This window comes from Hipposideros armiger, unplaced genomic scaffold (genome assembly GCF_001890085.2).
Source record: "Hipposideros armiger isolate ML-2016 unplaced genomic scaffold, ASM189008v1 scaffold_283, whole genome shotgun sequence".
Lineage (NCBI taxonomy): Eukaryota > Metazoa > Chordata > Mammalia > Chiroptera > Hipposideridae > Hipposideros > Hipposideros armiger.
The window spans coordinates 1,157,397-1,184,135 of record NW_017731633.1 but is presented as its reverse complement, the minus strand read 5'-3'; the positions used below and the strand labels follow the sequence as shown (position 1 = coordinate 1,184,135).

At 49.6% G+C, this 26,739-nt stretch overlaps 3 protein-coding genes across 7 annotated transcripts; all 3 read right to left on the bottom strand.

The window, feature by feature from the left end:
- Positions 1-7,750: 7,750 nt before the first annotated feature.
- RPS11 (ribosomal protein S11) lies at positions 7,751-10,043 on the bottom strand. Its single transcript, XM_019658124.1, has 5 exons — positions 9,933-10,043; positions 9,102-9,233; positions 8,833-8,908; positions 8,438-8,567; positions 7,751-7,928 (listed from the first exon to the last, which is right to left on the bottom strand). Exons 1-5 carry the CDS (start codon positions 9,945-9,947, stop codon positions 7,805-7,807), a joined length of 477 nt encoding a protein of 158 aa, XP_019513669.1. The 5' UTR covers positions 9,948-10,043; the 3' UTR covers positions 7,751-7,804.
- Positions 10,044-13,348: 3,305 nt separating this feature from the next.
- On the bottom strand, positions 13,349-17,397 carry RPL13A (ribosomal protein L13a). The gene is made up of 8 exons (XM_019658364.1): positions 17,312-17,397; positions 15,914-15,986; positions 15,427-15,492; positions 15,112-15,213; positions 14,838-14,923; positions 14,593-14,652; positions 14,145-14,267; positions 13,349-13,941 (listed from the first exon to the last, which is right to left on the bottom strand). Exons 1-8 carry the CDS (start codon positions 17,324-17,326, stop codon positions 13,855-13,857), a joined length of 612 nt encoding a protein of 203 aa, XP_019513909.1. The 5' UTR covers positions 17,327-17,397; the 3' UTR covers positions 13,349-13,854.
- A 625-nt stretch (positions 17,398-18,022) lies between these two features.
- FLT3LG (fms related receptor tyrosine kinase 3 ligand) lies at positions 18,023-26,056 on the bottom strand. 5 transcript variants are annotated; one of them, XM_019658362.1, is made up of 8 exons: positions 25,684-26,056; positions 24,340-24,406; positions 23,603-23,713; positions 23,377-23,430; positions 23,002-23,145; positions 22,360-22,498; positions 20,742-20,923; positions 18,023-18,256 (listed from the first exon to the last, which is right to left on the bottom strand). In XM_019658362.1, the coding sequence occupies exons 2-8, from the start codon at positions 24,370-24,372 to the stop codon at positions 18,044-18,046; spliced, it is 876 nt and encodes a 291-aa protein (XP_019513907.1). In that variant the 5' UTR covers positions 24,373-24,406; positions 25,684-26,056; the 3' UTR covers positions 18,023-18,043. The 5 variants fall into 5 exon arrangements, with proteins under 5 accessions (XP_019513907.1, XP_019513908.1, XP_019513905.1 ...); XM_019658363.1 differs by lacking the exon at positions 25,684-26,056 and adding an exon at positions 24,723-25,274 and having other exon boundaries at positions 22,360-22,444; XM_019658360.1 differs by lacking the exon at positions 25,684-26,056 and adding an exon at positions 24,723-25,273.
- Between the last annotated feature and the right edge of the window lie 683 nt (positions 26,057-26,739).

Below are 26,739 nucleotides of genomic sequence, written 5' to 3'. Positions count from 1 at the left end.
ACCAAACCTGTTTTCATTCCTCAGTTTCTGTTGTAAAGCTGAGCGCCCCCACCCCCCAAACCCACTCCTGGGTTCTCTCTATTATTATCTTTTACTAGGCCCTGTCCCACAAAAGACGGATAGACAGACTTGTACAAAGAGACAGGTAGATAGGTAGATAGGTAGGTAGGCAGGCAGACACATAGATATACAGAGACAAAAATCAATAGACAAAAAGAAAAACAGAGAAACAATTAGAACTTCCAGGACAGCTATAACATCTCCTAGCCTGTAAGAAACCTTCCACATTTCCCAGGAACTTGCTATCATGCCCCTTCGACCAGCCAGATTGCTGCTCCCTTGTCCCGGAGGTCCCCACCATAAGGGACCTGAGACCCTACTGAAAAATGGCCCTGAGATCCTGCTCCATGGCTCTGTGCCCTTTAGATGCCCTGGGTCCTTCTCTAATGGTTAAAACACCCCCTAGGGTTCTTCTATATTGCCTAGGACCTTAAAATGCCATCAAAGCTCTAACGACAAGTCCTTGGGTTCTTGTCCCCATGCTCTCAGGACTCTAGTGCTGAGCCTTCCTGGGCCTTCCCAGTGGTCCCAGGTCTTCCAAGGCCCCAAGTCCTACTGTAATGTTTATGTCTTGCTCAACTGACCTTCAGGTCCTGCTTTACCCATCTCTGGGTATCTCCTCTAGGTGTCCTCGCTCCTGCTACAATGTCCCATCGTCTGTCATTTAACACCTCTCAGCACCCTACTCTAATACCCATTGGGTCCTGTCAAAAAGTCCTTTGATTCCTGATAAAATATGTCCCCAGACCCTGCAATACTCTCCCCCTGAATACTTGGAAGGTCCCCTGGATCCTGCTGAAATGGGTGCAGTCTTCCCTCATGTAATTAAAGTGGCCTCGGAGAGTCCCTTCTAAACCCTCTGAGACCTGCCAGAACCCTAGTATAATGCCTCTTAACTCTACCATGAAGTCTTTAGGTTCCTGTTAGAGTCCAGGGGCTTGTTATTCCATGTCCCCAGAAACATCAAAGTGTCCTACAGGGGACTCTAGGAAAATTCTTGCATGTTTTTACCCAGGCATCCTGGATCTTGCTTCAGTGGCCATCCGCAGGGCCCTGGATTATTTTATTAGTGTCCTATGGCTGCTATAACCGATTACCACAAACTAGTGGTTTAAAACAACACAAATGTATTATTTTTCAGCTCTGGAGACCAGAAGTCTAAATGGTCCATAGGGCTGGAGGCTTCCAGGAAGAATTCATTTCCTGGTCTTTTCCAGCTCTTTGGGGCTGCCTGCATTCCCTTGCTTGTGGACACTTGCTCCATCTCCAAAACCAGCATCATCTTTTGTCTCTGACCGCTGTGTCTGTCTTTATGCCTCTGACTCTGATCCTCCTGCCTCCCTCTTATAAGGACCCTTGTGACGACATTTGTCCCACCTGGGTAATCCAGGGTCATCTTCCCATCTCAAGATCCTGAACTTAATCACATCTGCCAAGTCCCTTTGATCATATAAAGTCACATATTCACAGGTTTGGGGGGAATAGGGTATAGACATATTTGGGGAACCATTATCCAGCCTGCCATAGTTACCAAGGATGCCCTCCCTTGCCAGGTGGCAGAACCAGTTACGAATCCTTTGGGTGCAATGCCAAAAGAAAATGTGGGGCCCCTTGTCCCAGTTTCAAGATGGTTCAAACAGAGCATTAAACCAAACACGGGTCCCTTCTGAGCAATGGCTCAGACTGCAGGGGGAGCTCGCCCACAAGCCATCTTGGCCCCTGAGGTCCGTGTACCATAAATGGCCTCAGGCAGCTCTGAGTGGTGCTCCCTGAATTGCCGCCTTAATATCCACCCCTCCCCTTTGCACCTACACTGTAGCGCCTCCTACTGACCCTGGGAGGCAATCACACCTTAGTTCAAAACCAAATCCTGCCTTTTCCAGGTGTGCTTCTCTGAGCCTTGGTTTCTTTGTGAAATGAGGATAATTGTTCCTACCTCAACAGAGAAGCTTTAGCGAGTTAAAGGTTTGTCACAGGGTACATAGTAGGGCACAGAAGTTACACCTGTTCCACTAGATCAGTGGGTCTCAACCTTCCTAATGCCGCGACCCCTTAATACAGTTCCTCATGTTGTGGTGACCCCCAACCATAAAATTATTTTCGTTGCTACTCTATAACTGTAATTTTGCTAATGTTATGAATCGTAATGTAAATATCTGATATGCAGGATGTATTTTCATTGTTACAAATTGAACATAATTAAAGCATAGTGATTAATCACAAAAACAATATGTAATTATATATTGTGAAATATTTATAATTCATGAAGTGTCGTTTTACCTCCAATACTGCTGCTTTCAACACAGCAGCTGCTTTCTACACAGTAGCTGCTCTCTACACATGTGTGACTGGTCCGCATAAGTACATTATGGCGCCAATCTTGTCACATACACCTGTATTTGTACGGGGTGTATGTGATGGGGTTGGCGTGATGATGTCATCACGCCGGGTACTCATATGTGGGCGTATCTGCATGTGGGCGGACCCGCCTGGAGATGGATAGAGGAGCGGTGTCTCGGTTCCTAAGACCATCGAAAATATATGTTTTCCGATGGTCTTAGGCGACCTCTGTGAAAGGGTCGTTCGACCCCCAAATGGGTCGCAACCCACAGGTTGAGAACCGCTGCACTAGATGCTTCCCCCTCATCCAAGGCTGCTGTAAGGTCCCCCTGGTCACACTAGAGAGTAGGCTCAGAAACCAGGCCCTGGATCTGTCCTGCTCACTCTTGCATTGCCAGGAATCAGCACAGTAAATATTTGTAGAATGAATGATGGCAATAATGAATGACCCTGGGCTGGTTTGATAGGTTCCCTAAAACTCTTCTAGAATGGCATTGGTGTCCTGTTAGAATGTTCCGGAAGAGTCTATACCCACCGTGAAATGATCCGTAGGTCTGCGCGCGCACACACACACAGCGGTCACTCCAATTTAATTTGCCTAGGCTTCCCTCACAGCCCTCCGGACCGGTTAAATAAATTCAGGTGGCCGCTACATAGCTAGTACCCATGGACTAGCCCTCATGTAACCCAGGTACTGCAATCACCAGGCAATGTTACAGGACCTGAGGTCCTACGATAATCCATATAGCTGTGTCTTACTCTAATAGGATTCCCCAGGGGACTGCAACAGTGGTCGCCAGCTTGGCTGTAACAGAATTTTCCTGTGGTCTGCTATAAATGCAGAGCCATGATACATTACGATTACAAGGTCTGCTCTGTTTTCATGTCATAGTCCTGACGCCTGCTGTCCTTGTAAACCCAGGGCCCTTCAATGAAACTGTGCCTGGAGCTAATTTCCCTGTGAAATGGCAGTGCCACTGGGGCCTCATTTAAGAGGTATGCAACAGAACATTCCAGAAGCATGCTATCAAGATCCCGTGATAAATGACCAGGGCTTGCTATAATAAACCTAGTATTCCACACCATATAAGACCTCTGAGGCCACCTGCCAAAGACTTGTCCTGGAGCCTGCAGGAAGGGACCCAGGGCCTGCTATGCCAACTACCACAGGTCCCTTCTCTAACAATAGGCTTAGGGCTCTGGGCATAATTACCATATTTTGCCGTGTATAACATGCACTTTTTTTGCCTAAATTTGTGAGGGAAAAATACAGATGCGCATTATACATGCGTAGTACTAATTCCATATCTATATAAATGTTTTTAATTCTTTTATTTATGCTTATGAGTTAAAAGTATAACTCTAGGGCTAGCTGAGTGGCGCTTTGGTTAAGAGTTGGCTTGGGACGTCAGCTCTGAGCAGCAGGGCCCCGGTTTGGATCCCACATGAGGGTCAGTAACACTGCCCTCTACAGCTAAGATGGTGAACAACAGCTCGACCTAGAGCTGGGCTACCATGAGTTGCTGGCGACAGCGTAGGCTGTAGCCCTTGCTGCAGTGGGCAGCCATAAGCTACCGTGTGTGGCCAGCAGCCAGTGTGAGTGGCCGGCAGCTGGTGTGAGCTGCCAAGAGCCGCTGTAAGCGGCCATCCAAAGGCTGGCAACCGATCTGCCTCACCCGGGAAGAGCACAATGTTAATACCAACATGGGCCAGTGAAGCAACATCCACAACTAGACTAAAGAACAAAATGACAGCAACTTGTTTGTTCCCCTTCCCCAATTTCCCAATAAAATCTTAAAAAAAAAAGTATAACTCTAAAAATCAATAACGATATCCTTATGCAAATAATAGCCTGGAATACGATAATCGGTTTTGTTGAATTTACGATGTACTTGCAATGATGAAGAGTTCTTGTCCTTCTATGACTTGTAAATATCGTAAATTTGTTACCAGTACATAAAATTTCTTGTACCTTATATCTGTTCTTGTGTGTTCCTTTTTTTTTTTTTTTTTTAGTTGAGCCATTCTGCTACCTGTTGGTAGCAGCTCAGCGCGGGCATGGAATCGAACCACTGTTACTCAGAGCTCAAACTCTTGAGCAAGCTCTTAACCAACTGAGCCACTCAGCCGGCTTCTGTTCTTGTGTTTTGTAATTATTTGTCACATAAAATTTCTTGTACCATAATGTTAAAAAATAAATGCTAAAATTCCTTTATTGTACAAAAAACCAAATACCTAAATGTAAACAAATAAAAATTTGAATTAAAAAATTAAAACGAAAGATTTTTTTCCCCTGAAAGTTTGGGCCAAAAACGTGGGTGCGCATTATACATGGGAGCACATTATACACGGCAAAATACAGTACTTCTTGTTTGGACTCAGTCCGAGTTGTTCCAAGATTTGTGCCTGAGAAGCTGCAAGCCCAAAGAACACACCAGGTGGCTGAGTGCGAAACATAGGTTTATTGAGACTTACTGACCTAGGAGAGTCTTTGGTGGTGGCCAGCCGGAGAGGTAGCGCCCTGCACCAAGGCAGAGAAGAAGCAAGATTATATAGGTACAGCAAAACAAAGAGAGTTCCATGAGAGAAATCACCTGGCAGGCCCTACAGGCCTGCTCTCATGCACAGTCTCAAGAAGCCAGGAGACCTTGACTGCTGGCCAGCGTACTGAGTAGGCTGTCTGATAAGCAGCAGTCCCATGGAGCCAGGAGACCTCACTCATCTGACTGTGCGCCCTGTCTCTACACTTCCCTAAGTATCACTTACCAGAACTAGTTCTACCCCATTAATGCACGTGAGCATATGTCAACCTTCCAATGGGGCAGGGAGCCAAGAACCCATTTTACAGATTAGGCAACTTAAGTTCATTGATTGTGAGGTCACCTGCCCAAGGTCACACAGGGATAGAGTTTGAAATAGTGCCTATGGTTTCAATGTTTACATTTGGAGGTTTCTGCTCCTGTTCTCTGCTTCCGAGTATTCCGTGTCTTGTCAAGCCCACCCTTTGAGGATGTGGGCATTTAACTTCAAAATTAATTCACTCAACTAAACATGTATGGAGCACTTACAACTTGTTCCAGGTGCTGGGGTTGCAGAGACTCCTGCCCTCTTGGAGCACGGATTCCGGTGGTCAACAGGTAAACGAATATGCAGTATTGTACAGGATTTTGTATAATAAATCTACAAATCTACCACAAACAGGTTTTACCTGTTCACATAGGACAATAAAGCAGGGCAGGGTGACTGGGAGGGTCGGAGGTTTTGCCGAGGGGAAAGAGGTTGGTGAGCATTAGAGACTAAGGAGGGAGGGAGCCAGGAGGAATCTGGGGTCGAGTGTTCCAGGCAGAGGGCACAGCCAAGTGCAAAGGCTCAGAGGGGACAGGTCTGGTGTGCACTGGCAGGAGGGAGAGAGGGTGGGAGGGGGAGAGGGGGTTGGCCGAAGGCAGAAGACAGAGGGAGAAGCACTGAAGTTGTGATCTGGACTTAAGAATTGTATCTCTAGTTACCACAGGGTCTAAGAAGGGCAGATACAGTCGTTGTTCTGCTCTTCACGCAAGAGAACTGGCAGGCCAGGGGTCTTTCTCCTAGGTCTTTTTGACCTACCAGGCCCATCAGAGGTGTCCCCCAATGCACACCAGGCACCAGCCCCACCCGTGACTAGGTAGCCTGACATGACGGGGTGCCAAGGAGACGCCCCAACGACCGCTGGGAGGAAACAGGGGAGCTGGGCTGTTGTTGTAAACACAGTGGCCCCACCCCAAACGGAAACACCTGCGGTGGGGGGTCTCCAGGAGCCACAGCTCCCTCCAGGTCCAGGTCCCCTTCTCTTAGGGTCCTATCCCTCTAGCCTGGGGTGGGGCGGGCTTGCAGGCTGAAATTCGGGCGGTGCCCCCTTCTGACCGGTCCCTGCCCCTTCCTGCTCTCTTTGATGCGGCCCCACTTCCTCTGGCAGGAACCCCCGCCCTCGCTGAGACAGGGTAAAAAGGAGCCGCTGGGCTGATCCCGGTCGGCTCCCCTCTCCTCATGGCCTTGTCTCCCAACCCTTGTACCAGTGATGTACTGCATGCAGTCCCTGGTACAGGCATGGGAGGCAGGGACGTGGGGACCCCAGCAGCGCCAGGCCCCAAGAGGCAAAGCAGCATGACTCCAGAATGTTCTTTTTGTCTCGGTGCCTCCATCTGCTTGGGTGAGGGTCTCTCCCTTTGGATCCCATAAGTCCTTGCCTTCCCTCTCTCTCCCTTTCTCCAACTTTTTCAGTCTATACCTGCTGCCCTCCTGCCCTGTGTCTCTTAATTTTGTGTAATGCCCAAGGTCGGTCTGTATGTTTCTAAAATCTGATTCTGCCCCCACTTGAGGTCTGTCTGTTCTGCATCCAGCTCAGCTGTCTGTCCAATCTCTCTTCCCCATTTTCCTCTGCTGCTAACAGAATGCCTTAAGCTGTTACCAATTGTCAAACCCCTTCCCATCTCTCCCTTTTTTCCAAGGTCATGTCTGGCCGTCAGAAATCTTTTCCTAAATTTGCCTGATTCTGTTCCCATTTCTCCCCATCTCCAATTTCTCTCCTCACCCAAGGCTCCCCACCTTGTCTGCCCCTCCATCAGTCCCACGTCCAGGGGCTTCCTACCCATCTTTGAGCAGTCTGTGACCCTGTACTGCTGAGATGCATTCCAGCCTGGCCTCATAATATAACTTGCCCTCAAGGCCAATTTCCTTACTTAGATTTTCAGGCAAAAGAAATTTCCAGAATCTGAGACCTGGACTAGCTGTGACTCCAAGCAAAGAACTTGTCCTCAGGTGAGTTTGCTCATCTGCAAATAAGCATGGTGCTCACTTGGGGGTGAGGGAAGCAGGGGATTCACAGGAAGGAGACCCCCGGTCTCACTCCCCAACTCTGCTGTCAGGAGAAAAGGAAGGTCAGGTTAAGGTCAAGACCTTTGTAGTTCAGAGCGAGGGAGCTGTGAGGTCCTCAAGCCCATCCAACCTCCCCCCCACCCCAACCCCAGCAAGGCCCAGAGGGTGGCTGCTTCCTCTCCTGTGAGGCTAGAGTGCCCAAGAACCCAGGAGCCTCCACCCTCATTCACTTCCTCCCCAGAGACTGGGGGTGGGGTGCGGTGGGGGGAGGCAGCAGCTCAAGGCCAGGTAGAAAGTGACAAGGACCAAAAGGAGACAGATAGGTGCAACATCTTTACTATATGTTGTCTTCACCCAGAGATGAGGGCAGGAGGCAGGACTTGGCCCCTTCCCATCCTCAGCCCCCAGAGGATGAAAAAGAACTCTATTTCTTATCAACCTTACTCAATTCCAAGGACAAGCCCTCCCTCTAGTAATGGCAGATACTGACAGCCAGGCCCATGACTGAGAAAATAACTTTATTTTGTTCAGTGGAGTGGGGAAGTATCCAGTTTCAGAACTTCTGGAATTGCTTCTTGGTGCCTGCAGCCTTGGTGACCTTGAGCACGTTGAAGCGCACAGTCTTGCTCAGGGGTCGGCATTCACCCACTGTGACAATGTCACCGATCTGGACATCTCTGTGGAAGGAAAGAGTGGCTAGTTATATGGGGGACGGCAGCACGAGGCTGCTCCAACCAGGCCCCTGGGGAGCCTTCCCTTCATAGTCACCAGGCTGAGGCCTCTCAGCTTTGGTTCTACCAAACTCCAACCAAGCTCCTGTTTCTAGTCCCAGCTGCCCCCCAACCCACCATTATTTATTGAATACAAGCTATGTGCAAAGCACCAAGTTCAATGCTGTACGGAGGATGCCCTAACCCTTCCAGGATCCTCTTAGGGCAGATCTCCAACCATCATTTTCATTTTACAAAGAACTGGAGATTCCTGACAATGGTTTGCTCCCTTAACAGCACCCTCCTCACTCCCCCTGCCCTCCCAACAGTTTACTACCTCCACAGGCAGCCTAGGTGGTCTCTTAACATCCATGTCAGGTCTTGTATGTCACTGATTTGAGTGCAGCCCAACCCCTCCCTCCTCTCTGCCTGGAAGAGTGGCTGGCCGGGGCTACCTGGGGGCCCACCACGCTTACCTGAAGCAGGGGGACAGGTGCACAGACATGTTCTTGTGACGCTTCTCAAAGCGGTTGTACTTTCGGATATAGTGGAGGTAGTCTCGGCGGATGACAATGGTCCTCTGCATCTTCATCTTGGTCACTACGCCTGAGAGGGGACAGATTGAGTCAGGCCCCCTGGGAGAGGGAAAGCTGGTAATCCGGAGCTGCAGAGCAGAGGTCCCAAGAAGCCCTGCTTCTGGCACCAGCTGTGCCAAGTGGCTTGCTCAGCAGTGCCTATAGCAGATATCTGAAGACCACTGTGAAAACAGACATCTCTGCCAGTGCCCCCTGGAACCAGAAGTCTGAGTGTTCCCAGCCCGTCCCCTCTCAGATCCAGGAATCTGAACCCAAGCTCCCAGAGCCTCACTCACCAGATAGGATGCGCCCTCGGATGGAGACATTACCGGTAAAGGGGCATTTCTTGTCAATGTAGGTGCCCTCAATGGCCTACAGGGATAAGGAAGGGAAGGGAATGAGGCTTCAACTGATAGTTACTGAGAAAAACACGGGGTGTGGCCCCAGGGACAAACTACAACTCCCAGCAGCCCTGGGAACAGTCACTCACATGTGGGTGGGGAAACTGAGCTTGGGCACACATGCAGGGAAAACAGGGCTTTCTTTTTTCTGAGGGTCCTCATACCTCCTTGGGCGTCTTGAAGCCCAGACCAATGTTCTTGTAGTACCGCGGAAGCTTCTCTTTGCCAGTTTCTCCAAGCAAGACCCTCTTCTTATTTTGAAAGATGGTCGGCTGCTTCTGGTACGCACGCTCAGTCTACAGAGATGAGGAGGAAACTGGTGAGTTGGTAACGCTAGAGCAAGGAGCAATCAGGCCTGGAAACCTTCCCAGAAACCCCCACCCTCTCCAGCATTCACTCCACAAACGCTGCCCCAGAATTACCTCCCAAAACACTGTTACCCCAAATTTACCTCTAATTCAGATTCAACTCTTAACTCGGGTCACTTTAGCGTTTATGCTTTAAAACGCTTCCCACTGCCTGCAGAATTCACCCCTTAAAACCGGGAGATATGGAGTCATCCCTCAAACTCCCCAAACACACCTTTCAGCACGGGTTATTCTCCAAGACACAACGACATCCACCCAGGATTCATTCCCTATCTAATAAGTACGATTTCAAAATTAATACCCAAACAACGGGCTCCCTGGATTAACCCTTAGGACTCAGTAATCACAGGATTAACTCTAAGACCCAAAGCCTCCAGAAAACCACCCCGTAAACCTTGAATTTAAGCAAGTCCTGAAACACTTGAGCCTCGATTAAACCCAAGTGCGGATCCCCAGGAGTTAGGAGGCGCTAATCTAGATTAACGCAGACACGCGTTCCCTGCCCGAGTTAATCCACAGGAAATCGAGGGTGCTCAGAATTAACCCCCAAACTGGGGCACTTTCAAGGGCAAGACCCTGAGGCCCCAGGAGGGCCCCACAACCACGGCGACCGCCTCGAGCACAAACCTGAATGTCCGCCATGTTCGCGGGAGCCTGAGAAAAAGAAAGCCTCCAGGTTTCCTTATGGACTGCGCAGGGCCTAGAGAGGAAGTGACGAAAGGAGGCGGGAGCACGATTTGAGGCGAGACTGTGATTGACGGATGGCCCTAACCAAGCAGGCGATTGGGAGACTGCACCGACGCCGCCATGATGGCGACAGGCAGGGGCGGTAAGCGGCGCACACTGTCTCGCGATAGTCCAGCCATCCTTGTACTCGGCGCACTAGTTCATGTTGAGAAGGCGTGGCCAGACTTGAGCCCCGCTACGTTATCGCGAGAGTTATAGGGGGCTGTCGTGTTTCTGCGGGGTGTGATAGTATGGGCTTTGGGAACCGCGTGCTGTGTACGTGCAGGGTTCAAACCCAATGGGGTGGTGGGCCTCTTTCTGCGGGGTGGGCATTTTAGCATGCGGAAGATTTTAGCATGCGTGGGTTTGTGAGGAGCGGGTGCTGCCCATGAGCTTTTTGAAGTTTAATGAAAGTTGTTATTTTTTGTGTCACACTTCATCCCCAGACAATGGATTAGTGAAAAAAAGCCTTTCTGCTGATTTTGCCTGTAACGGCGCTGGTCCAGTAGAACTTTCCGTTGCGATGGCAGTGTTTTTTATCTGGTTTGTCCAACACGGTAGCCCCTGACGAATTTTTAAGTTTTATTAGATTTATGGTTAAATAGTAACATGGGACTAACATCTACCGCGGTGGGCGTTGCAGAATATGTGAAATACAAATGCTACAGATTTACAATAAGTCACTTGAAAGTTTATTTAAATTTCTTAAACACTTTAATAGCTTTGTGATTTTTTTCCTAAGTGTTATTTGCTTTGTGAATTTTGAATGATGCATTTTTAATAATAGTTGTCCCTGTGGGGATAGCATTAACAGGGAGGCACTTGTCATTTTGTTTTAGAACCATCTGTGTCTTCCCCCCAGTACTTAACTAGCTTTATAATTTACTTCTTGAAGAAAAAAAAAAAGGTAATTTCTGGGGTTTTTGAACGACTTGGAAAGGATTTATTATAGTTAAAAAAAAAAAAAGGCAGGACTCACAGCTGTCATCTACACTGTGTGCTAACCTATGTATAAAAGTTATTTAGAAAAAAGCCTGGAAGAAAACGCATGCCCCAGTGGTTTACATCTCCAGGTGGTGGGATTAGGTGTGATTTCCTCTCTGGTTTTTAAAATGCTCAATATTTTGCAAATTGTTCAGAGTAGCTGGTGAGATTTTGATGATAAGGGAAAAGTAAAGAAGGGGTGGGGGCAATTTGGAGATGTTTACTTAGGTCCTTAGCTTTTTCAACGTTTTTGATCACAACCCACAATAGGAAGTAACATTATACATTGTAATAGAACACATTTCTCCTCTCCCCTTGTCTCTTTGTCTTCCTCCCTGCCTTCATTTCCCGTTCTTTTAACTCTTTCCTTTCCATCCTGCAACACTTATTTTTCTTTTTCATTTGTATTCCATTTTATACATGGCTGGTCACAACACACCACATTTTTTTTTACCTGCATTGTGAATCGCCTTGGTGTCCCATAATAAACTTCAGCCAACTATAGTTATTACTTCTAAAGAGAATATTTCCCTGCCTATACCAGATTTCAGACATTTCCCAGCAGAAATGCAAATGGTAGTAGACTTGGACACATTCATCCTTCTCAGTGGGCTCGGAAATGCCTATTAAAACAAGACCCTTCCTTATAGCTGTCCTCTTGGTGAGATAGGTACGCCCATGTGCCCTTGGAGGGTGCTTTGGTGGTGGGCAGTTGGGAAAGATGGAACTGGAACTTTGAAAATGTTCCTTCTGCTTGCCAAGGCTGCGATTCCCTGTATTTGTCCTACGTGAAGGGTTAAGCGTCCACCCAGAGATTTTGTTTGCATTCTCTAATGTTGTATGATGTTGAGTATCTTCTCATGTGCCTATTGGCCATTTGTGTATCTTGTTTGGTGATATGGCTATTCAAATATTTGTCTGTTTTACTTGATTTGTCTCCTTGTTATTGAGTTTTAAGAAGTGTTTCAGATATTTGAAATACAAGTTCTTCAAAAGTGAAATAATTTGCAAATATTTTCTCCCGGTCTGTGGCTTGTCTTCATCTTCATAAATGGTGTCTTTTGGTGACAAGTTCTACATTTTTATGAAGCCCGATTTATCTTTTTAAGTGATTGTTCTTTCCACGGGATTATACAATTGGGCTGATTTAACATGCTGTTTTGCTCAACTTCAGAATTAAGCTGTCTTTGGTTGCTTCTGGAGGCAGCTCCTCTGGTGAGCAGGAGCCCCAGGAAGGGTAGGAACATCAATTTGTTAAATGATTCCGAGAAAACCTAAGCCCCTGGAATCTTGGATATTTTAGCAAGAGTAAGCATGATAAAATGGCATGGTGTGTAAATTATAATTTGTCCCCAAACTATGGTAGAATGTCTTACGCTCCCTCAACTAGCTTCCTTCGTGCTGTCAGACATTTGAATATTGAACTTCTAAATTATAAAATTATTTCTAAATATCGCTCGCCAACCCCAGAGGCAGCAACAATTTATAGCTTCCTTTCCAAGGTAGATCTTTAAATGGGCACAGGCTGATAGTGGTGATTGATCAAGAGTAATTCTGGGGCCGGCCGAGTGGTGCGATGGTTAAGAACTGGCTTGGGATGCCAGAGGACCCCGGTTCGGATACAACATGAGGGCCAGTGACACTGCCCTCCACAGCTAAGATGCTGAACAGCTCAACCCTGCCATGAGTAGCCGGTGACGGCGTAGGCTGCAGCCCGTGGCAGTGGGTTGCCATGGGCTACTGTATGTAGCCAGCAGCCAGCGTGAGCGGCCATCCAAGTCGGCGACTGAACAAAACCACAGAAACTTGTCTGTTCCCCTTCCCTCAATTCCTCAATAAAAACTTTAAAAAATCTTAAAAAAAATTCTGAAGGTTACCTGCTAAATTTATCCTTGTGGGGAATTCACCCTGGCAGTTGTAACATGCAGTTTGTCTTTAAAAGGCTTTATGAACTTATGATATATTCCTCCTAGTGCCTGCCACTTGCAAAGTGCTTCCTGCCCAAGCTTTACACAACGTACAGGCCCCTGGCGGGGTCAGAAAACTGGAATGGCCTGTCCCAAATGGGGACATGGCTTTAAAATGCTGGCAGCTGAGGAGTACCAGGGACCACAGGCCAGGGTGATTTGAGAAATACAAATTACAGACTTAAAGAAACTCATTGGTAGGCCAATTTTTACAAAATTTAATTCTCTGTGAATGACAGGTTATAAACCAACATGTACTCCCTTATGCGTGGAAAGACTCCAGCACAGCCAGTTGTTTTTTAAGTCCTTTTTCCTGACTCCCCTGGGCCTGTCTCCACAGCAAACACACACTGCAAAGACGCCAAATTTCTTTAAAAATAATTTATTCGTTTCTGATCACAAGGTACAGTAGGGAAGGGCAATCAGTACCCATAACTCCTTAGTTGCCTGTTAAGTACCCTTGTACAACACCAGGCCTCCAAGTGTTCTCTCACATCCTAACAGCTGCAGAGTATAGCATAGTATCTGATCATGTGGGAAGTTTAAATTTGTGCTTTCCAGCTCACTTGCAATTAATTACTTAAAAATGAACTGGCTGTTCCAGCTGTCATATTTCCTAATACTCTTATGAACAAGGTCACAGGCAAATTATTCCTGCACAGCTCTTAGAGCCATTAGAACTTTTTAACAGGCCTTTTTTAAAAACAGTGGTAACTAAGGACCCTTTCTAAAGGTGTTCCCAGCTTTCTAAAGCCGAGGCTGCCTGTGGCCCCTGGAAGGCATCCCCTGGGGGTCACCCACATCCAAGGGCGGCGATGGAGGAAGGGCAGGCAAGGCCAAGCATGAGGAATTAACAGTCAATTTTATTGGGCTCAGACCAGGAGTCCATGGGTCTTGAGGACCTCTGTGTATCTGTCAATTTTCTTCTCCACATTCTTTTCAGCCTGTTTCCGTAGCCTCTGTGGGGTTAGAACAGGTGGTGGTCAGTGGCTGCTGCTTGGAACCACCCTCATCCCAGGGACCGGATCACGCTACCCACACTCCAGGCTGGGCTTTAGGCAGAGCCCTCTGGGGGCAAACAAAGACCACTGCATTAAAAGATATCACTTGCCAAGCCCTGCCCAGGAGTGTGGTGCTCCCTCATCCATCCCCATGATCTCACCATGAGCTGTTTTTTTTTCCGGTAATGGATCTTGGCCTTCTCCTTCCTCTTTTCTTCCAGAGTGGCTGTAACTGCCTGGTACTTCCAGCCAACCTCATGAGCCAGGCGCCCTAGGTAAGCAAACTAGGGAATGGGGGAAGGAATGAAATTGTAAATGGACCTGGGACTGGGGCAAGGGTGGCCATGAGAGATGGGCTTAGAGGGTCCTGGGAATTTAACTATCCAACTTTCTCAGCAAATTTACATCAGACACATCCACCCCCTGTAAGGGTCCATGATCTTCCTGGCATCAGCTAAGCCATTGGCATTATCGGCACTGCCCACAGTGGCATCCGCAGACCATCGTGAGAATAAGCCATCATCTGCCAGTCTCGGGGACCCCCTCAAGTCATCCCTCAGTGGGCCCGAGATCCCCAAGTTAGCACACTCAGCGTAACCTAGGACTCACCTTCCGTGTAGGCTTGAGACGCACAACCTTGAGGGCAGCGGGAACCACCATTCGTTTTTTCTGTTAGGGAAGGAGAGGGACTTAGGGACCTGGCATGAGGGACAGACAGGAAAGAAGGCTGGCTGGGGCAGGCGTCTCAGCTAGTGCTGTTCTCATGAGGATCAAACAATGTAGGTAACCGTGGATCATCACGGACACCATCGGACACATGGATACTATGTGTGTATGTGACTTGTCTAGCTCACCTTGTCATAGGGTGGTGGGATACCATCGAACACCTTGAGGCGGTCCAGTGCAGCCTGGCCCCGCTTGGTCTTGTGGGGCAGCATGCCTGTGGGTGGAGGGATAGCAGCTGAGTGGAGCTCATTAGGACCCCCACAAAACCAGCCAAATAGGTGGCCTCAGATGGTAGTGCATGTGGAGTCATCTCATGGTTGGGAAACTCGAACAAGAGTGGGAGAAGTCCTCATCACTGGCCATCCACCCCATCACCATCTGAAATCCTTAGGCCCAGCTCACCTCGCACAGTCCGCCAAAAGATGCGGCTGGGAGCTCGGAAGTGGTAGGGGCCTCGGGATGGGTTGGTATTCATCCGCTTGCGGAGAAAGGCCAGGTACTTCACTGATAAAGAGGAAAACACAAGGCCTCATTCCCCAGGCAAATGCTAGCTTCTTCCAACACACACACACACACACATCCACACTCCCAAAGGCGTATTTTGGAATCCAAACTATCATCTCCAACCATTGGTGGGATAGATTTCAGAGCCTATGGAGAAGACTGAGCACCTCATAGGTCTACCCTCTTCAGCCCTTCTCCCCTGCTCTAACTTACACTTGTTTCTGTAGAAATTGCCAGAAATGTTGATGCCCTCACAGCGCACGACCACCACCTTCCGGCCTAGAGGAAGAGGAATGTAAGGCAACCATGGAGGACAAAGGTCAGAAAACCACCGAGGGCTCTACCTACATCTGACCACCACCCACCTGCCCAGTTACTGCTGAGGACCTGGAAAGGAGGATCCTCCCTTGTAAGGAACTGACAATACTCAAGAAAACCAATTCCTCATGGGAGACTCTTGCCCCAAGCCACAGGGCAGTAATTGGCAGAGCTGGATTCATGCTTAAATGTTAGTCCAACAGGAAAAAAAAAATTTAATCCCACTGCCCCCTACGCCAGGGGAATGGCTGGCAGGTCTCAGAGCGGTGCATGGGGTTGATCTCATGGTCGTGAGACTCAAACGAAAGATGGTGATTGTTGCTCATCACTGACCTCAGGTCGGTACTTACGTCTGGGGGAGCTGCAGACAGAGGGAACTTACCCAGCAGTACCTGCTTGGCCACGATGGCCGCCAGGCGGCCCAGGAGATGGCCTCGGCCATCGAGCACCAGGACCTGTTGAAGACAGGAGGAAAGGGCTTAGAGGCACCCTTAGCTTTCTGACTCCCCACTCCAAGCAACCATTGCTTTCAACTTGTTCAACTTTCACCTTATCCCACAAGGTGCCACCTATCCAGGTATCAGACACGGGAACTAGGACCCAAGGCTCACTTTACAAATGAGGCCAACAAAAAAGCAAATGCTTAACTCAGGATTTCAGTGAACAGGATAAGACACCAAAGAACTCCTCTCACATCTCAGCTGCTTGCAGGGCAGGAATTTTTAAGCCCAGATTATAGCTTCTTCTTCAAAAGTCCCCACTTTATCAAGTGCTGGTTATAATACGTTGTGATTGTTGAAAGGCAGAAATGTACAGAATTTAAAGCCAGACTTCCTGACAATGTGACTTTGGCCAAAAATCTGCAGCTCTCCATGCTTCCTTGCCTGGAAGATGAGGATAACAATATCTGCCTCAGGAACATTGTGATAAATCAATTACAGAAAATATAACGCAAACTGTGCCAGGCACACAGTAAATGCAGGGAACTCTACCACTTCCACTTGGTTTTCCTTCATCGACCACAAACCCATTACATGAAAACACACATGGACCCCTTTTACAAAGCCATCCCCACCTTCATGTATGTTACACAAGAACCCAGAGCACCAAGAGAAAAATAAGCTTCTGCTGCCTTGAGGGACCCCAAGTAGTTAAGGCCAAAAAATGTCTCAGGGCTGTGGAGCATTTATTAGTCCTCTGCTTCCAGCAACAAGTTTTCAAATAATTCATTAAAAGCAAAGGGAAAAGCGAGTCATTCCTTAAAACCCCGTAGAGGCCAAGAGCTCTCTCAGCCCACTGCGCAAGATTTCGTACCAAATAACCCAGAGCTACAAAGGAACCCTGATTAGCAGTTTCATGAGATATTAAAGCAAGACCGCCTTGAGTAGGGTTCAAGTACCCTCATTTTGGCCAATCCTCGGCTTCTCTGCCACCTTCCACGTGCTTCCCCATCGCTGGGGATACACCGGTCCAATCCGGCCAAAGCCCAGATCAAGGTAAACGAGGCCTAGTTTTAAAGTAACTCTGCCTGTGCTGAAAGCCCCCATCGTCACCCCTCGGGAAGGAACGACGCCGCATTTTCCCAGCTCTGGGGATAAAGACAGTCCCAGTATTTACTGTTTCCCCGACACAGAGTTCTCTTAGCCCAAAAGCTCCCCGTTTTGCTCAACTATCGAGCTTAAGCTTCACTACACACGTACGAGGATAAAAAGGGTCCATCCCTGTTCTGGTCTGGATCCCACCCGGCCCCACGCCGCACCGGCCCGCGCGCAGCGCGCACCTGCCCCTCCGCCATCTTCGGCAGCCGCCTGGAAAAGAAGGAAATCTTCGCGCAGGGTTTCTTATCCTTTGAAACAGGGGCGGAGGAAGTGACGCAACACGGGTACGTGAGTAGCTTTCCGCCGTTTCATTGGCCAGGATGTCTTGCGTTTGTGCAGAACCCCTTTCATTAGAAGGCGGGTCTTCTGATTATCCAATCCGGAAACCGTTCCCAACGGTCCTCGGCCGCCATGATAGTGTGGGGCAAGGAATCACGTGGTGTGGAAGGCGACTCTGCTAGGGAGGGGCTGTTCGGCCTCAGCCGCCATATTTTTGAGGGGCGGCTAATCTCTCGCGCAAACTGCCCGCCGCGTTTGCGAGGTGAAGCGCTGTTACCCCTTTCAAGCGACAGCAGGGTGTACGACAGCATGCAGGTGGCGCAGCCTGGGTCAGGTGCTTCCTCCAGGTTCCCACTGCTACCACCATCAGAGCGCGTATCATCCTGTACTTGTGACTCTCTTTGTCCCATGTCTTCTCTCCCATTGACCAGAAGCCCTGAGAGGGCTAGGTTGGTTCTGACTAGTCTGGGGGGCCTGAATTGCCTGGCACTGGCCCAGGGCCCAATGTGACCTCAGAAAACAGGTTTTGAATGAAACATTGCATTAACTGAAAAACGAAAATGCCAACACCGACTGCCCCATCCACACCCTGTCCCATCCACAGACAGGCTTGGTTAGAGCAGGTGGAAAAGGATTTATATACAACTTCCTGGGGGCAAGGGCTTTGTACAGAGGGAGGCAGGTGGGGCTGGGGCCGGCGCTGGGTGCTGGCGTTGCCTCCATCCTGGGGAGAGAGTGACAGGGGCAGTGCTGTCCAGGAAGGGACCAGTCTCTAGCTGACTTCCTCCAAGTCCCGGCTCTGTGTCTTCTGGCAGGTGACTCCTCTCTCTGGGCCTCAGTGTCCGCCTCTGTAAAATGGGATGATAGATGTGTCAGTCTCACTGGGCAGATTGAAGATCCATGGACAGAGGAGAGGGAAGCATGAAGCTCAGGTCTCTGTACACGCTCCCTGCTGAAAACAACCAGCAGTGCACAGCCAGGGATCGCTGTGTTAGGGCCTCGCTGTCCAAGAGAACTCTGCAATAATGGAAACTTCTAGATCTGTGCTCTCCAACATAGCCATGATCCCAGCCACGTAAACATTTGAGCCCTCCAAATGTGGCCAGTGCACCTGAGTTTTTAATTTTACCCAATTTTAACTTTAATAGGGTAGTTATAGGGAGTGTGAAAAGCACAGGGACAGGGGTAGGAGGAAAACTTCTCCATGTATTACTTAAAAAAAAAATTGTAATAAAAATTACTGTTCAGAAACAAGTGTTGAAAAATCATTAAATTTAGAAACTGATCCTTGATTCAGTTATTGTAAAAGTTGTTTCAAACAACTGGCAGGTGAATCTTTTTGCGACTGTAAAGTCCATGAAATCTGAGTACATATCCAGTATTTCTGATAATAATTTAGCCTCTGAGTTGATATGTGCTGTGACGGTAGCATACACACTGGATTCTGAAGACTTGGTATGGAAAAAAGAATGTAAACTATTTTAATAATTTTTAAAAATACTGATTACATGTTGAAACAGCAACATTTTGGATACACAAGGTGAAATAAAACATGGGGGGGCAAAAAAATGTATGCATATGACTTGTATTCATCTTTTATTATCAGTCTATATTGAGTATTACAATTTTAATAGTTTTTTCCTTTCTTAAAATGTGTATACATTTTTGGGGGGCACCCTCTGTATATTCTTTAACGTAACCTGTTTCTTTTTACTTTTTTTTTTAAATGTGGCCATTTAGAAAATTTAAAATTACATGTGTGGCTTGTGTTCTATTTCTGTTGGACAGCGTTGCTCATGTGTCACTTCACTTAACCTCTGGACAATTCTATGGTAGGACTGTCATTAGTCTTTTGTACAAAAAAAGAAACTGAGGCAGAAGAACGAAAGGCACAGATGCCAGAACCAGACAGCCCAGAGTCAAATGTTGGCTTGTCACTCACAAACTGTGTGACTTTGGGCAAATTATTTACCTCTCTGTGCCTTGATTTCAGAGTCTATGAAACAGCGATAATAATGGCACCAGCTTCTCAGTTACAGGAGTGAATTTGCGGAAAGCCTCAGCACAAGGCCTGTGTCACTGAGGCACTACACATGCAAGTGGTTACTGCAAAATGTTTCTTGCTAGATCTCTCTGGGCCCATCAGGAATCCACTGGAGCCCCTCTTCCTTTGTTCATCCTGATCTGCCTGCCTCCTGCCCTCACATCTGTTCCCAGGATCTTTCCTCCATCACACACCTCCCATGTGGCTGCTACCCTGGGCAGGAAGCCCCAGCTTCCTTGCCTGGCCTTTGAGGCCCAGATTTTTCTGTGGCATGTTTCAAATCCCCACGCACACCTGTCCCAGGCTGAAACACCCTGAGCTTTTTCACACCTGGAGGGTTTTGCGAAGGAGGGGAAGGAGTCCCTCTACCTGCTCCAGGAGGCCACTCTCCCCTGGCTTGCAGACTCCTGCATCTAAATATTTCCCCTGGGATCCCTCACACCCACAGGTCCCCACGCAGTCTTTCCCCAATCTCCTTCCTCCCCCAGGTTCCCCACTTTCCACCCAGTCACTGGGCCAGAGCCAGGGTTGTCTGTGCCACTATCCCCCAGCCTGTCAGTCTCCAACCCTGTCTGTCCCTCCTGATCCCTGACCTCTCACTCACCATCCCCTCTTCTCCATCCCTATGGAGAAAGTCCCAGCCTGGCCCAGCCCTTGTCCTCTCTTCCTGGACCCTCTCCCCACCTCCTCTTTGGTCTCCAGTCTCTCTTCCAGTCTGTCCCCATCGTGGCTCTAGAGGGGTCTTCCCACATCCAGGGCTGACTCCTCCCCCCAACCTGGCTCACAGCCCTACACACACACACACACACACACACACACACACACACACACACACACACACACACACACAGATCAGGGTCCTCAGTTCAGTAAAAACTCACTGAGACGAGTCAGTGCTCCACCAGCCACAGGGGATCCTGGGGACTGCAGGCAGAAGGCACCTGCAGNCCCCACCTCCTCTTTGGTCTCCAGTCTCTCTTCCAGTCTGTCCCCATCGTGGCTCTAGAGGGGTCTTCCCACATCCAGGGCTGACTCCTCCCCCCCAGAAATTATTAAGGGATACACACACACACACACACACACACACACACACACACACAAAGTTCAGGGTCCTCAGTTCAGTAAAAACTCACTGAGACGAGTCAGTGCTCCACCAGCCACAGGGGATCCTGGGGACTGCAGGCAGAAGGCACCTGCAGCCCTTACAAGGTCAGCTATTGTTGGGTGACTGAGGCCTCTGGCCACTCCCTCAACCCACCCCACCCTCTCTGCCCACCCTGCTGGCTCACCGGCTCTCCAGGGTGAAGCATCCTCCGCCTCCTCCTTCGCCAGTGCAGGCACCAGGCAGCAGCCAGCAACAGGAGGGCCGTGGGCAGCAACAGCACAAGGAGCAGCATAGGGGCCTGAGGGGCTGGCAGGGCTGTGGCCCCCAAGGCCCAGGGACTTCTTGGGGGCAGCAGGGTGGAGGAATCTGGGGGGAGAGGGGAGGCCGGGTGACCAAGGAGAAGGGAGAGGCCAGGGAAGGAAAGAAAAGCCTGCCTAGTGCTGGCTGTGTGACCTCGGGCAGACTGCTGGCCTCTCTGTGCCTGTTTCCTGATCTGTAAAATGGGGACCATCATTATACACACCTCATAAGGTTGTCACAAAAATTAAATGAGCACATATACAGAAAGAGCTTGGAACAGTGTCCAGCACATAGGAAGGTTACATATTTTATAACTCAACAAATGTTTCTAGTGCTTATATATGGATTTGTTTATTCTTCTTCATCCCTTACTAGTCTGTGAGCTGCATGTCGGTGACAAGACCCTTATCTGTCTTATTTATTGCCAGAACCCACTGCTTAGTGCTCATTAAATCATATTATGAGTTTAATTTTACATAAATTACATATTTGAGTGAATAAATAAATAATAAACAATAAAAGATACAATGTTTGAAGCTCTGTTGGCCTACAAAGCCTCACACCATCTGGCCCCCTTCATTCCCTCTGTACTCGCATCTCTCACTCTCTCCTCTTTGCTGGCTCCAGCTACACAGGCCTCCTCACTGTAGGCAGGTTTCTGCCTCAGGGCCTTTGCACTGGCTGTTCCCTTGTTTCCAACTTTCAGTGACTTTCCAACCACCCACCTCAGGCTGTTATTCTATCACCTCATTTTAAATTGTCTGTATAGGGCTCATTAAACTTAGTTATTTTCCTGTTTATTTGATTGTTTCCAGGTTTATTGTCTGTCTCCTGATTAGCATGTCTGCCCCACATGTGCATAAATTTGGTCTTTTTCCATGCTGTGTCTCGTCTCCAATGCCAGACACCAGGAGATAGATAATAAACCTTGCTGAGGGGGCAGCCAATTAGCTCAATTGGTTAGAGCGCAGTGCTCATAACACCAAGGTTGCTGGGTCGATCCCCACGCCCTCCACAACTAGATTGAAACAACTACTTGATTTGGAGCTGATGGGTCCTGGAACAACATGCTGTTCCCCAATTAAAAAACAAACAAAAAAACCTTGGCTGAGTAAATGTATAGCCATAAATGTAAATACAAATGACAAAGCCAAATATAAGTGAGAAAATCACTGGAAATGCAGGGAGAAATTGAGAAAAATCTACTTAGAGTGAGTTTTTCTTTCTAACTTTTTAAAAATGGCTACTAGAAAATGTACATTTAAACATGTGGCTCTCCTTATATTTCTATGACACAGGGTCATCTTAGAGGGGTTATTGTCCCTTTTCAGAAATGGGTAAACTGAGGCCTGGAAAGGGGAATGAACTTGGGGGGAAATGCCCAGTCACACAGCCCATGGGAGCAAATAGGGTCTGGGATGCCCTGAGTGGAGGGTGTGACGAGCTGTGAGGCTGTGAGAGGAAGGGTTGGGTTGAGGGGCTGGGGGACTGGGAGCCTTTACCCGGCTGACACTGCAGCTCCAGGCACCCGGAGAAATTCCGGTGGGTGATCCAGGGCTTCAAGGCCAACAGCTGCTTGGAGGTGTCCTGCAGGAGGTGGGAGATGTTGGTCTGGACGAAGCGAAGACAGCTGGGGAGGGGCTGGGGGCAGGGGAGGGAGATGTCACCACAGCATCACCCCCATCATCTCCTCAGGCCAAGGGCCTTCCCTGCTCGGCAATGCCCAGCAACAGGACCCAGTGAGGCCTGGGTCTCAGAGGGAGAGTTTGGACCCCTGATCCCCCTGGTTGCTAGGGAAGCATCCTTAGCAATGCCCAGCAACAGGGCCCAGAAAGACCTGGGTCCAGAGGGCATTTAGATTCCCTTCTTCTCCTGGTTGCTAGGGGAGAGAACCCCTTAGCAACAGGGCCTGAGAAATACATCAGGATTGGTGCTTTGGGCCCAGACCCCTCACCATCCTCTGGTGCCTAGGGAAGTATTATTCCCCAGGAATGGGGCCCCCAGTGGGGCTGGGGTTCCAGCTCCACCTCCCTTGAGTTGCTCCGGTCAAAAGAAATCTCCAGTAAGGCCGAGGTGAGCTTCACTTCCCATTCCCTAGGAAGGCATCTCGCTCCCCTCACTTGTCCCCCAAGTTCAGGGCTGACCTGGAAGGCACATAAGGTGACAAAGTGTATCTCGGTGTTGACAGCCTCCAGCAGGTTTTCCATCTGGGACCCAGCCACAGTCTTGAGCCGTCCCATCCAGCGCTGGGCCAGGACTAGGCGCCAGAAGGCCCCACAGAGCTCATCCTGAGGAGAGACAGCCCAAGCTCTGGGGGGCTGGGAGTAGGGGCTGGGGGCCTGAGGGAGGAGAGGGCTGGGGCCCCAACTCCTGAGTCTGAGGGAGGAGGGGCTGGGGGCAGGGGCTCCTGGGTCCAGAGGAGGGGACCAGGTTGGCCAAGTAGCCTGGACCCCTGAGAGGTAAAGTATCTTGAGCCTCTTCCCCACCTCCATCCCAGGCCCCTCCCATCTATGACTCACATCCTGCAGGTTGGAGGCAACGGTGACTGGGTAATCTTGAAGCAGGTAGTCAGACTGTGGGAGAAAACGGGGTTAGGCGGGGCTGAAGACAGGAGGAAACAGAACTATGGAGACCCAGGGGACTAGGGGATAGGGAGCCACAGAGACCAAGACCCAGACAGGGAGAACTGAGACCCAGCGACAGAACCTCTGAAAGGGGCCGCAGGAGAGGGTGGAGCCCACTCACCAGCTTGCGGATGGTGTCAGGGAAGGTGGAGGAGATGGGGCTGTGGGGGAAGGAGCAGTCGGGCGTCCCACGGAGGCAGGGGCTGAGCAGCAGCAACAGCAGCAGGGAGGTCTGGGGGCGGGGAGCCCTCTATTGGCTCCACACACCCCTCATCCAAGCTCCCCCCCTCTTTCTTTCCCCTTTCTCCTTTCCCAAGGCTCAGTCCATTTCTTCGACTCTCAGTCCCTTTCTCCTTTCCCAAGGCTCAGTCCATTTCTTCGACTCTCAGTCCCTTTCTCTATCTGCTTCCGACTGCTCACCTCTAACCCTCTGTCCCTGTTTTTCTCTCTGCTTCTGTCCAATGCCATCCAGTCTCCTTTGCCCCATGTCTCTCTCTGTCCCCATCTCCCAACTTGGCCCATTGATCTGTCTTTCCTCACCTCTGCCTGGAATCTTCTCTGTCTACCCCTCTGCCCTTCTGTGCTCATCTCTCCCATTGGGGTCCCATCTCCCCCATTTGTACCCACCTCCCTGTTTCTTCCCTCAATACCTGTCATCTCCTCCCACCTCTGCCCATCTCCCCCACTTCTGTCAATCTCCCTCAACTTCAGTTCATCTCCCCCCACCTGTCTCCCTCCACCTCTACCCACCGCTCCTACCCCTGTCCATCTCCCCACTTCTCTGCATCTCGCTTCTCTGCTCTGCCCATCATGACACTGCCCTGCCTTTCCCCTACCTTGCCCCCCAAGTATACGCACAGTTGGGTTCCAGGCTGGCAGCAGCACTATCATCTCGGCCGGGGGCCCCTCATGCCTGTGGCCAGATCTTGCAAGGGACAGAAAAGCGAGTCTTGGACACCCACACCCCAGTCCCTTCCTCGCCCGCCCCTTAACCTCCCCACCCCTCCCTTGGCCCCTTGATGTGGCAAAGTTTCTGCCTCTTTCTCCCTCGGGCTTCCTGCATATGCCCCAGTTACGGTGAAAACCTCGCATCTCCTCTTCTAAGAACCCTGACGTCCTGTCCCCGGAACGCTCCCCAGGCAAGGACCCAGGAACCCGACTCCCACCCCTCCTCCCTCAGCCCCAGGAGGGGGACCCCGGCCCCGCCCCTGGGGGACCCGAGTTCATTTCTCCTCCCGCACCAGGCTTGCCCCAGCTGGGTGTGGAAAGGGCCAGGCTGGGTGACAGCCAGAGATCGAAAGTGAAAGGAAATTTTGGGGGGAGATAAATAAATGAGTTGGGGTGGATCTGGTTGAATCCAGGGGCGCCACCTGGTGGTGATAGGTAGCGGCTCACGCCGCGGAGAGTGCCTCACCCTGGAGGGCTGAAGTTGGGTAAGTTCCCGGAGTAGGACACACACTGAATAGGTACCTGGGGCTCGAACCCGGACCTGTCTCCAACTAGAACCAATGCACATGTGGCAAGGAGGTCACCCTGAGCCCTTCATCTTCGCCCTGAACCCCCAAGCCTTGGCATGGACTTGTGACTCTGCCTCTCACTGCCCACAGAGAGTCCAGTCCATCAGCAAATTTGTTGGCTGACCATCAAAATGTGTCCAGATTCCGATCAGTTCTCAACACCTCCGCTTGCCATCAACCGGGGTCTGTCACCATTCTCTCCCACCTGAGTATCACAGCGACCTCCTCACCTGGCTCCCTGCCTCGATCGTCACCATGCCCACACCCTCAGTCTATTATCCATATCTAGCCAGAGGGAGCTTGTGAAGATGTAAGTCAGCTCACAACCCGCCTCTGCTCCAAACCCTCCCCTGTCTCCCACCACATTCAGATTAAAAGATCAAGTCCTCACTGTAGTCCACACAGACCTGAAAAATCTAGCCGGGTTCCTTCTCTGTCCTGGCCTCCTCGCTGTGCCTGGGACAGGCACACTCCGGCCCCCAGGGCCTTTGCACCGCTGTTCCTTTAGCCTGAATGCCCTCCCCTCCAGATGCCCACAGGGCTCACCCCCGCCCCCATCCCATTCAGGGCTTTGCTCACACACAGGGGCAAAGCCTTCCCCGACCACCCTTTTTCAAATGGCGCTCCAGCTCCGGTCTCCCCCTTGTCACTTATCACCTTCTGACATACCAAGCACTTTATTTACCTTCTTCATTGTCAGTTGTCCCCATTGGGACGTCAACTCCAAGAGGACCACGGTGGGTGTCTGTTTATCCTGCTGGATCTCTAGCACCTAAAACTGTGCTTGGCCCAGAGCAGGTGCTCAATCAATATTTGTTATATGAATGAACAAATGGATACTGGCCTTTTTCCTTCAATATTGTAGTATAAAAGAGAATGTGTCTGGTCTTTGTCTCTGGTTCCTGGAGACAACCTCTAGTCCTCAGAGTTTCCCAGTTAAGGGATAGGAGTGTCTTTGTTATTCATGATGAGGGGCCCCCTGACCTCACCTCAGCTTATGCTAATGAGGTGACTCAGGATGGCGGGCTGGTCAGGCAAGAAAGACGAAACACGTGATTAGAGGGATTGGGGCTTTGAGACACAGGATATCCTAACTTGTGGGACCTTCCACCTCCAACCTCCAGTGAAGGGGAGCAGGCTAGACACTGATTTCCACCTCTGCCTCTGTCTTCACGTGGCTTTGTCCTCTTCTGTGTCTTCTCCCCTTCTGCCTCTTGTAAGGACACTTGTCATTAGATTTAGGTCCCACTTGGATAACCCAGGATGATCTTATCTCAAGATCCTTAACTGAATTACATCTGAAAAGACTGTTTTTCCAGATGTCATAGGTTCCAGTGGTGAGGATGCAGACATATATTTTTGGGGCCCACTATTCAGCTCACTACAGTTCCCCCAAAGCTGTTTCCCACCTGTGGGCCTTTGGGCTGTGCCCTCTGCCTGGGATGCTGCCACTTTTCTAGCCTAATCAGATCCTCATTGTACTTCTAGACTCATGCAATCATCAATCATCAGGGAAATGAAAATCAAAACCACAATGAGATACCACCTCACACCTGTAGAATGGTTATAAAAAAGACAGGAAATAACAAGTGTTGGTGAGGGTGTGGAAAAAAGAAACTGTTGTGCACTGTTGGTGGCAATGTAAAATGATGCAGCCACTACGAAAAACATAGTATGGAGGTTCCTCAAACAATTAAAATTAAAACTACCACATGATCCAGCAGTCCCACATCTGGGTATT

What these genes read in the sequence shown, in the direction of transcription:
- FLT3LG (XM_019658362.1), bottom strand. Translation starts at nt 24,372, where the DNA reads ATGATAGTGCTGCTGCCAGCCTGGAACCCAACT. An exon ending in GGAGCTGCAGTGTCAGCCGG is followed by an intron (nt 20,924 to 22,359) that starts GTAAAGGCTCCC and finishes CTCTCCCCCCAG; the next exon opens with ATTCCTCCACCCTGCTGCCC. An exon ending in TGCTTCACCCTGGAGAGCCG is followed by an intron (nt 18,257 to 20,741) that starts GTGAGCCAGCAG and finishes CCCATTTTACAG; the next exon opens with AGGCGGACACTGAGGCCCAG.
- RPS11 (XM_019658124.1), bottom strand. An exon ending in GCTTCAAGACGCCCAAGGAG is followed by an intron (nt 8,909 to 9,101) that starts GTATGAGGACCC and finishes TTATCCCTGTAG; the next exon opens with GCCATTGAGGGCACCTACAT. An exon ending in CACCTGTCCCCCTGCTTCAG is followed by an intron (nt 7,929 to 8,437) that starts GTAAGCGTGGTG and finishes TTCCTTCCACAG; the next exon opens with AGATGTCCAGATCGGTGACA.
- RPL13A (XM_019658364.1), bottom strand. An exon ending in GGCCAAGCAGGTACTGCTGG is followed by an intron (nt 15,493 to 15,913) that starts GTAAGTTCCCTC and finishes CTCTTCCTCTAG; the next exon opens with GCCGGAAGGTGGTGGTCGTG. An exon ending in GGAAAAAAAAACAGCTCATG is followed by an intron (nt 13,942 to 14,144) that starts GTGAGATCATGG and finishes CTAACCCCACAG; the next exon opens with AGGCTACGGAAACAGGCTGA.